This window comes from Haemaphysalis longicornis, unplaced genomic scaffold (genome assembly GCF_048455015.1).
Source record: "Haemaphysalis longicornis isolate Haplotype H1 unplaced genomic scaffold, Haemaphysalis longicornis Haplotype H1 scaffold_7, whole genome shotgun sequence".
In the NCBI taxonomy this organism is placed as follows: Eukaryota; Metazoa; Arthropoda; class Arachnida; order Ixodida; family Ixodidae; genus Haemaphysalis; species Haemaphysalis longicornis.
This window is the reverse complement of record NW_027526422.1, coordinates 14,329,035-14,340,202: the sequence shown is the minus strand read 5'-3', so window position 1 is coordinate 14,340,202 and position 11,168 is coordinate 14,329,035. Positions and strand designations below refer to the sequence as shown.

The following is an 11,168-nucleotide window of genomic DNA, read 5'->3' as shown; positions in this document are numbered from 1 at the left end:
TTACTACAACCGCGCGTGCACCCGGGAGAACAGTTATCGCAATAGCAGTTTTACTTGTGCAGTGTGCCACATTTAAACTAAAAAGAAACGTAGGATAAGATACTGCCTTCTCTAGTCAGTTTCCAGATGTGGTCATTCCAAAATGCATATTTATTGGCAATAGATGGTAGCGTAGCTTATTTAGTGGATCTAAGTCTAAACAAATTTGTGTTATTGCAGGATGCTTGATTGCTGACACTAGCCCTTTGTAGTAACCGATGTAAAGCAAACATTAGATTGCTTCCAACTTACAGGCTTCAAGAGCAGATGTGAAGGCCAGTATTAAAATATGCAAAATCTTGAGAACCTGCTGTTGCAAGAGAACCTGCAGTGTAGCATCTCAATCTTAATGTCTTCTTGTGAAGACCTTTAACATGTTCCTCGGACAAATGTCTTATAACTTTTCAGCTTGAGAGGTAGTAGTAGTAGTATGTATTGTTGAATAAGGCGGACTTAGCCTTGCATAGCTGCCAGCAATTGCTCCGCCTAATCGTCCCCAATACCATATCAAATCTCTCAAAGTCATAACACCTCACTTAGTCCTAAAATAACAGACACGCAATGTCACCACACCTCACTTAGTCCTGTGGACTGCAAGAATCCGAGTAGGAGATTAGACACATCTCTTCGCACAATCCAGTGGTCCCTAGAAAAAATAATGTCCTCCGATGTAGCATGGGCACTCCTACTACTTGAATTGGTTGTGAATGTTGGCTACCTGGCAGTTCGTTTAAACTGCAGCATAAATACCAATAAGTGACCAGGGGACGATGACGTGCAAGTGCTTGGGTATTGTCCTCCATGTTATTTCCACGTTCCTGAACAATGTAAAAGGAATATACCAAATGAAGGAGACAGTTTTTAGTTTTATTTATTCCCAGTTTCACGGCCATAGAAGACGACATATCAGAGGTGCTCAGCACAAACATTGTAGGTGCATCCAGATGCTTGTTGAGACCCCTGTCACTGAAAAGTAAAAAAGAAATAGCATTTTGAAAACTGGTCAAGCACTACATATATTTCCTTAGGAGCCTCCCATTCACAATTCAAATGAACAAACAGCTTAAACACAGTACACTATTATTGTGTTGCTTGCGTGTATGTTTTTTAGTATGCGTGTGGACACTGACGTTTCTGCTGTATCTTTTTTACTTTATTTTTTTTTCTTGTACGCACGTGGCAGAATTCTCTTATGTTATTATTCTTTGTTTAATCTGCTCAGGTACCACACCCCTCATTAATGTCAGTGGGGCCATAAGGGTATCTTGAATAAATAAACATAGAACACCAAATACATGGTGCTACATCTACAAATTAACGTTCCTGTAGCAGTTAAAAATTTATAAAATAAATAATAAAATGGCACATTTCCACACATTTCCTAATACAAATAAAAACACGGCCAACTCCAGCTTTCTTCAAAATTTTGTACTATACCAGTCTCTTTGAACCAGGCAAAAAAACTGTAAGCATCTTGACAACAATTTTATTTGCACGTAAATTGCAGACAGCTTAAAGGAGCCATGAAGAGAAAACACAAGTTTGGTTCATTCAAAAGATTGTCTCGTTAGAATCATACTGACACCACTTTTAACGTAAACTTCGCTCAAATAAGCTACATAATTACGAAAAACGGGAATGGTCATGCGACCCACCAGCTCATTCCCCGCAACAGAACCTATGATGTCACATGAGCTAAGCTCTGTGATTGGCGGAGGCTGGCAGAAGCAGACACAAATTAGGTAGAGCTGTAATTACAAACTAGACGAACGAGCGATTTGCGCTTAAATTTAGGGCACATTCTTTACAAAGCAATAAGAATGATGGGACAAACAGTGGAAATTATGAAAGCACATGTAAACATAGAAGTACTGATGCATTCTGCTGTTCGTACTGCGCACAGCATGCTTGGTTTAGCAGCACAGCACTACGGGGCTTGGGGCTGTCTCAGACGACACTGGCCGATTGACGCAAGCAACGGTGTTTTACGTGACCCCATTTGTCGAGCGAGCACTGTTTCAGGGAACGAATATTTTCTCCCAGAACAAAAACAAGCCAGGTTTAAATGCGGGCAAACACAAACCAAACGCTTGCCACGGTATGGTGGCGCCATCTAGGTTACGGAACGTAAAAAAACGCGGGAACAAACCAACACCGCTGTACAGGGTGGAGACAACCTTTGAACGGTCCCGTCCCGCCGCAATTGGGCCAACGGGCTCAACGCGTTATTCTTTTCGTTTCCCACGAGACCTAGCAACGCGAAACAGACAATATGATTCAAACTTCTTCAGTAAACCGCGTTGCGCCAATAATTTTAGCGCGGTTTTGACACAATGACTTGCTTCGGCGGCGAGCGAGCAACCGAAAATGGCGGCGCCAGCGTATACGTGTCTCTACCCTGTACGGCGGATGCGTGAATCAAGGTACTCTAGGCTGCAGAGCGGTCGGTTCCTGTGATGTCACTTGGGACCACGAAAACGCACGATTGAGCGGGAAAATCAAAATTTTAACCTAAATTGTTTAATTTCTCAGTGAATAAAGCACCGTTTGTATCCGGACAAGCGCTGGGGGCACTATAAAACACGAAATCTTTCGAATAAAACCAACTTGCATTTTCTCTTCATGGCTCCTTTAACTTAGGTGTCGCAGAAGCTGTTGTACAACAATGACGTACTTGCTCGTCTCTGTTTTTCTGATTTTGCCCTTCTACGAACAAGTCACATCCTGCAGTCGCAATGAGGTTGGTCGACCTGTTAACAGTTACAAAATAGAAAGCTATTGTATTGTGCTTATTTCTAACATTATTTTAAAGTTCTTACTCTCACTCCTGTGACACCTAAGGCTGATTCAGCTGGAGAGCACCCCTATGTTGGCAGCAAATTCTATAGTGGTATGAAGTGGCAAAGATTTGGCAAAACAAAGCTTTTTTTCTGATGTAAGGATGATGCTCTACCAGGTGAGCGCAAGGGTGGAGATTGCTTCACCTTTGCACGATAATGCATTAATCACGACTAAGTTCAGTTAGGTGTCCTCGACATTTCAGAGAAGTGCCGAGCAAAAACTGTTTTGAAGAACAACTCAGAAATACTAATGGCCAGAAATGGGCGGCTGGGCGGCCAGAATGTTACGGTCTCTCTTAACTCCAAACTAAAAACAAGTCAGCTTAAAACAAGTAAAAAATACCTTAAAGGAGTAGCACCACTATTAAACGTTCATAGCATGATTAGGCTCTACTTAAAAGGAGTACTTGAAATATCAAAGCTGAGATAACTATGCAAAAAGTTTCCTTTGTAGCTGCAGATTTTAGTAGCAACCATTCAGTATAACATATTTTAAATCAATTTTAATATTTGCATGCACAAGAAAGCTCCGAATGAATACCCTTTCGACACTGGCATAAGCAAGATACGTGGAGTGCCTCGCCATGCAGTTCGCCCCAAACTGCCGACATTAGGGCTCCAGTGACTTAGCCAACACACTGGCTGCTGATGGTGCACGCTGCACTGCCTTGTGAATCATGTCACAGTTTTGGGACTGATATCGTGTGGCCCAGACGTGTGCGGCCATGGCCAGCTTGGGCCACTCTAGGGCATGCATCTAGTCTGACCATGATGCAATGAGAACAGCGACATCAAGAGTGCCATTCTCTCATGGCGGCCGCCTTGGTGTTCGTTCTGTCCAAGCCAAAACTGACACGAATAAACAAGGCTCAAAATAATTATATATACTGAGGTTGACTATCTAATGTTCCAATCTATGATTCCTGGGCTGGTAGGCACCCATAGAAATGGGAAAAATGTAACACGAGAATTTCATACCAGTACTTTTTTAGAATATTTACATAGACAAATGAACTGCAAGCTAATGACCCTTTCTGCCAGTTGTTGCCCCCATCTGTCCACCATTCCTCAGCTGAGCATGAAAGACTGGTACAATAAAGTGTCAAGTTGAGATCTGACAAGTTTGCAAGCTCAGTGATTCACATTGAACTTTTTGTGAACTTTCTTTACAAGGATTTAACCTATAACCACTCCTCCCTGGCTTGGCTCATGTACAATGCTTAAGCTTCAAGCACATACTGTACTTGGTACAGTTTCATTTACTAAAGTGAAGCCTCCAGCCTCTCGCTGATGTGTCTGTAGTCCACCCAAAATGCACTGCAGAAAGCCAACTTTTTCTAATGATGACGATCGTGGGTGAAGTGAACGCTTCCCGTGATCTGAATTGAACCTGGGTCCCTCATGTTATGAAGCTGACATCTATCCCATTGCGTCATTCCAGCACAGTCGAAGCAATCTGGATTTGCATAGAAGTGGAAAATTACACAGGAAATGTACACCTCCATCTAACGACAATGGTTGTACACTACAGAAGGTCATGGATTGCCTGCATCAGTAAAGCTCTAGAGAGCACAACTGCAGCGCATCAGACCGTCCCAATAAGAAACAGGTGTTCAGTACTGGGCTGGTTAATTTGGTGTTGGACTTGGTTTCGGAAAGCTTCACATCCCCCATTTTTGTCGTTTCAACAGATGGGCAGTTGATTTTTTGTTAAGTCTTCCCGTCAGTAACTAGGACACAGCTACATATTTGGTTGTCATACTACCAGGGTGGTCTGCGAGCAGACACAGTCTGTCTGCGGCTAATTTCGAGTGTACCACAAAACGACCCACTTGTGGAGGCATTCACCTGCTTTCCATGGGTACCCAGAAAGGATGTAGACCAAGCCTTGCTCTCCAGGCCCTGCACCAACATCGTAGGGGCCAAGTCCAAGCACTTCTTTTTTTCCACTGGAAGCCCTCCTATGCAGATGCTGCAGGAACAGGATTAAATGCTGTGTCAGCACAACTGAAAGTTGGGTAGGCTAATAATACATCTTTGAAAAACAAAATGCGTAAAAGATGGCGACGTGGAATAAGACCACACAGGACAACCGACTACAAGAAAAAGAACACACATACAGCACATTGTTTTGTGTTTTCTGCAAAAGCAGAAGTGGGCAATCTCTGCCGCATTGTTAATAACAAGGATTATTGAAGTAAAGGGAGGAACGAGTGCAGTGTTAACCTTGCGCAGCCTTTAGTTCATTGTACGATTGGCATGGTTTACAGAATTCCGTTGTCATGTAAGTCCGTGTATGTGGGCCAGACAGGACGCCGTCTAAGCGTCCATCTCGGAGAGCACTTGTTTACGGTAACGAAATCAACGGGTGCAAATCTTCCTGCACATGATAAAAAGTGTGGGTGCCACCCTTTGTTTGACGAGGCTGTGGTGTGTCCCTCCTGCCTGTACGCGTTATTTGTGTGCTTTCAAATTTTCAGTGGCTTTATGCCCTGCCACATCCTATTTGTCCCATATGCAGCTTCTTCCATTCACCTTCAATGTACACTTTACTGACAGTTGCTCCTGGTGCCTCCTCATAAAGGGCCCAAAATGCCGCTTAACCTTCACAGCCCCTTGGACGATCTGATTCTGCCGCTGTCATTTGGTCTATCCTTTCTCTCTCCCTCTTCCGTCTTTTTTGGCTCACGATTTCACGCTTTTGTTTTTCCCTTTGGCCGCGATATCCTTACGTTCTCTGTACAGAAGCGACGTTTTCCATTCATCTCCCGCAACGCAACTTAACTGCCCGAAGAGCTAGAACGTTGATGCGTGCACACGGCATACTCGCGAGATTAAGGCTATCAAACACATGCATACTTGCGATCGAGGCACTGCACTTCAAACATCCAGGACAGCGCTTCGGGGAGTACAGGCCACCGGTTCGATCAAACTTGAGCAATGTTATGGGCTCCTACACAAAAGGAAAAATGAAACGCTTGAAACTGCGGCCGGAGTGTTTGGGGACACAGCATCCTAGTTTGAATTGAGCGTGTGCTGCATACTTGGGCGAGAAACAGGGAGTGGGAAAAGAAACCACACGTACTACGTTCGAAACACGGAGCAGGTGTTGGTTTGCGCGCCAACGTCTGGTTTGTCGTTTTCCACTGTGTCTGTTCCTCGCCCAAGTATGCAGCGCACGCTAAATTTGATTCAAGATTATACAAAAATCGTTAACATCACAATACAGCTAGGAGGCCGAGCTAGGCGGCCCCGTAAGCAAGAATTCACGCAGCTTTAGGGTACACAGTACAGTGGTATAAACACAAAAACTACAACAAACATAAAATAACGATGTTACTGACCTTGCTGGGAAAATGAGCGCATAGATGCCCTCTTTTCCGCTCTTCCGTGTCTGTGACAGCAAACGCCGGAGACCGGCATGGCTGATCTACGCTGAGCTCAGGTACAGCCTGAGGCGATGGCTCAGGCTGCAAGTCTCTCTTGAAATGTCGCAGTAGGTATGTCGGATACGGAGATCGCACCAATACTAGCATTCACGGTATATTCACGCATCTGCAGCTTCACTTGGCAGCAATCAACACAAACACACGCTGGGTACTCAAATCGTTCACTCGGGGGACCCAGGGAAATGCTGCGCCTACTTCGGCGTTGTCCCTAGGCGCTCAAAAACAAGCCCAGTGACGTCACGTTATGATCACGTGACCCAAGGATTTCTTTCCTCCTTTTAGCCGCTCCGATTTCGGCCGACCCGCCTCCCCTAGCGGCGGGGTCGCCAAACGATTACGCAACGGCGGCACGCTCCTCTCAACACACCAGCATGAGTGCGCCCACGCTCTCTGGGCTGGCGGGCGATTCAAACACTAATCCGGCGCCCCTCCTGCCTGAAGCCACTTCAACGGCCAACCAACCGCTCCAAGCCGACGACACCTCCGTCCTCGTCACTTCTGCCGGGGTTGCAATACATAGTGGAAGGCGACGAGATTCACCCCGACATTCTGCAAGAGCCCGGTTGGTGCACTATCCTCGCCCGCATTTCCGCAGCAACCTACAAAGAGCCACCACCATACACTAAAGCCACTGATCCAGAGCGCAAGCCGAAGCGCGAACAAAACAAGAAGAAACCAACCATTCCGCGTGAAGACCCCCTCCCCCCACACACTACAAAATCGTCATGCGCCCACAAGGCGGCCTTGACCTCAGCAAGGTAAACGCCGCCCTCCTTGCCGACGCCATATTCATGCAAGCTCACCTCACCAACATCCGACAAAGCCAAATCCTCGTCAACATCCGATATAATTTCATTGTGGCCAGCACGCACTCCATTTGAATCCCGTGCGCAACAATACCTCCAACTTTCCTTCCTGCAATGGCACAGCACCACCTACCCACTGCAGACCCGTATACCTACACCTAGCACAACAGCCTTTGGGGCCATCTTCCAAATCCCCCCAGAAGATCCTGAGCCTCTCATTTTGGAGAGCCTCACTCGCCACAATCCAACCATCACCGTTCTCGACGCCCGCCGCATGAAGGGCACTGGCGCCGTCCAAGCCCTCTTTCTTGGCCCTCACGTGCCGTTCTGGTTGAGCTATCGTGGCGTCACACTGCGGTGCTACCCGTACAAGCACAAGACGGAAGTCTGCATGGCCTGCTGGTCAGCCGGCCACCGCAAAGATGTCTGTCCCAACCCCTCTCCTCGCCCTCACTACGCCATTTGCGGGGTCATGGACTCTGCCCCCAACCACCCCTGTCACGCCACCTGCATTCTCTGTGGCGAGGCTCACCGCACCGGAGAAAGTGGCTGCCCCAAGCGCTTTCAACCTCGCCGCCCACCGCTGAAGACCCTCACCACCAGCTCACCCCAGACCGGACCAGGCCACCCTCTCACATCGCAGACTACCAAACAAACGCACCTACAGCAAAGTCATCCAGGGTCACATGAGCGCAGCGCTGCTCCGCACCTTACCCCCACCTCACCCCGACACAAACTGGCGGACCGAGATGAGTCAAATGCGGCAGGAAATCAACTCCGCCAAACAGCCACCCTCCTACGCGCTGAGACCGAGCGTCTTGCCTCTGAAAATCGACTGCTCAAAGAACTTCATCACCCCACGCCCCCGCCCCCGCCCCCGCCCCCGCCCCCGCCCCTGCCGCTTTTCTCAGACACCCAGACCCCCATTACGTCCCCTGCGAAGACACGAGCACTCCCCCCGCCTCCCGACTCATACTCATACTCACCCACATCCTCTGTCATCACCTCTCTTCGCTCGGAAATAGAATCGGCCTTCAACTCTCACCGACTGTACACCGAAGCCAAAACACGGAGAGCAAGCTAATTAGGGAAACAATGAGAATGTGAAAGGATATCAAACCCGCTTCTCCTGCAAACTTCCTCGCGGTGGCCGGGGCTGATTCAGTCGTCCATTACTTCGCGGGACCCTTACCGCGCATGGAGTAAGACGAATGCTCTTACACGAGCCACCGTCTTGTCGTCCAACATAGCGCGACCGCTTAACGGGTAATTTTCCGGCTGGATGAGACCAATTTGAAATTCGCCGTTCCGTTCCGAGAGCAATCATCTTTCACCGATCACATCTTATTCTGGAGTTCCGAACAGCCGATGTCGTAAGGATCGGGTGGCGAGTGGTGGCCATCGCTGGAAAAAATTCCGCGGCGTAGAGGGAATACCGTACAGATGAAAGGTATTCGTTGCAGGGCTTGACATGTCCCTTTTGTTAGCGATGTGTCCATTCCTTTCCACGAAACCTAGCACAGAGGGAGTCCCTTTTTGTCCCAAACTGCTGCGAGCACTGTCACGGCCCGTTACGTATGATGCGCACCTGCGGGTGGTGCGATCTAAGGTCCTCGCCATTATTGAAACTGGGAGCATGAAAATATTACACAGTGCTCGGGAAAGGGGGGGGGGGGGTGTGATTGCCGTTCACTGCTTCTCTCCCTCATTCACTCACTACGATGTGGTGCTCCAGAAAAAATTTACCACTGCGACAACAGCTGCGCATGTAGCGTCGAATATGGCTAGTGCATGAAATTCGGGCTTAAATTATCGCCTTCTGCAAGCGCGAGCTTGACATCTTCGCGCGATACGAGACGTCGTGTTGCAACAATAAACAGTTACGGAAGGCAAAACAAGGGCACATTTTAGAAACGACATGCGGCATGCAAAGCGCTACTAACAACTGTTTATTTGCACAAAACACATCCTGGTATTGTGAAAACAAAGATCAAGACTGAAACTAGGGCCGAATATGTTTAATGAGACTCTCGCTGCTAGCCGAACAAACATGCTTATTCTTGCTACGCCAGATGAATCCAGTGACGACGACAAAGATGATGATGATGTGCCCGAACGGTTTCAGTTATTTACAAGGTCTCGTCAAAGGGTGTCTCGTAACCCACACGACGTAAGGAACCAAAGCAAGATTGCATAATAATCTCCAGGTCTGTTCTCAAAGGTGCTACATTGTTATCGAGAAGTCACTGTATGACACCAATAAGCTGAGCACGCTCCCACACTGGTCATCAGGAACTGACGTCATGTACGCTTCGCTTTTTTTTTCTTTTTATTGTACTTGAACTCTTAGCAACCATCTTCGTACGATAAATTGTTAGCTGCGTCATAGAAGCCGCCGAAGATTCATTATGCTACCTCCCGTTTCAAAACGGGGCTTTATACGGCTAGGGTTCTGTGGATTTTCATGCGCGTGAGCAACCTTGCGGTAAAGCCATCTTTGCCGCGAATTACCGTTAGAAAACGGCTGTAACTCTTGTTATATCAAAATTTTCCCTAAAAATTATATAACAACTAGCCGTTAAGACGATTCTATTATTACGCGAGCTTTCATTTCTTTTTCATAATTAGTTATTAGTTAGTTCGAACATCGCAGTAAAGCCGTAAAGTTTGCCGAATTCCTGTTCCCGTCAAAACGCGGGCTTCTAAAGGAGGAGTACAGTTTCTGAAAGAGGCTGTGACTCTAATTTTATGGAACCTCTGCAAAAAAAAAATATTACTATTGGCCGATTAGACGACTATCATTAGTCGAGTTTAATTTACTTATCATTATAAGTTGGTTCAAAACAAATGAATTCTTACTCTTGTTTAACCTTCAGCGTCAGCTTTGCGTCATGTGTTGCTCAGCTTCGCTGGTCACCAACCTTCACAAAATGGAATGAATTGTAATTTATTCTTTTAGCTGCTTTTTTTTGCAACTTTTATTTTTTTGAAACTTACCGCCCCATGTCGCATTGCCGGGAGGAAAAAAAATCTTGGTCTTTTTTTTTTCTCCTGGCTTCGTCCTACCCACCGTTTCTACGGCTGCTACCTTTGTAGGTAACTCGCCCGAAAGAAAGCGTCCCCACCCCTCCCACCCTTCCTATGCAAAATAAAGTGACTCTACTACCTACTACTACTTCCTCTTCGGCGTCCATTTCGCGCATATTTTATTGTGCCTCCATTTCCGCTAAAGCAATAAGGAAGAACGGGATGGCTGACTATCATCCCTAGTTTTACTCTCTCGAGGGAAGGCACGGGGGGGAGAGGATGCGGAGAAGCCTTTCTCCGTACTCACACCTCGCGTTGACAGCGCTTGCCTCGGAGCTCGACGCCTCAGCCGCTGCCTTCGCAGGTCCCACGTTCCCCATGCTCTGTTTATCACAGCCTCTACCAGACGTTTCCCTCCTGCGTAGCCCGACGACGTAATTTTGGGGGGAGACTCCCCGTCACCCGGACGTGTAGGTCGAAGAAAAAAAAACACATTTATTTCCTAGCAGAGTTAGTTGACGATGGCATGCTCGCTGGCCATTGTAACGCGACCGAAGCAGCCTTACATTTTCTGCAGGTGGGTTCAAGATGGGCTAGTTGGAGACACATATTTCTGGATGAAACTAGCGCGATTTTTTTGTTTAAGTTCTCGCTGGTTTCATACAAGAATATGTCTTTCCAACTAGCCCAGCTTGAAACTCTCCAGCGGTTCATTTCAGTTACATCGGGCTCTTTTAAGTGTTTAAACTTTCAAGCAATTAACCCAGAAATGTTGGAACCAGCGGCTGTCCTTGTGTGACACTTCCTTTGTATTTGTTTAAGTTCGCGCTGCTTTCATCCAATAAGATTGTATTTTCTCTTCCCTGCTCCACGGTTCGGCAGCCTCTTTGCACCCACCTGTGTATGTAGGATACTGTGTATCCTAGCAGTCATCATGCTGTTTTTGCTTTCTCATTGCGACAGCCTTTTTTTAGAGTCGCAAACCCCTTTGCGGAAGCTGTTACATT

General features: G+C 47.0%; 1 protein-coding gene and 1 long non-coding RNA gene across 2 annotated transcripts in view; both read right to left on the bottom strand.

Moving 5' to 3' along the window:
- Positions 1-885: 885 nt before the first annotated feature.
- LOC144144567 (uncharacterized) lies at positions 886-5,676 on the bottom strand. Its single transcript, XR_013317274.1, has 2 exons — positions 4,728-5,676; positions 886-1,005 (listed from the first exon to the last, which is right to left on the bottom strand). It is a non-coding gene; the product is annotated as an uncharacterized LOC144144567 (long non-coding RNA).
- A 2,310-nt stretch (positions 5,677-7,986) lies between these two features.
- The window catches only part of LOC144145050 (uncharacterized), a 48,153-nt gene continuing 44,971 nt past the window's right edge, over positions 7,987-11,168 (bottom strand). Inside the window, exon 3 of the mRNA XM_077676558.1 lies at positions 7,987-8,069. Coding sequence (XP_077532684.1) covers positions 7,987-8,069 — 83 coding nt within the window. The remainder of the gene's footprint in view (positions 8,070-11,168) is intronic.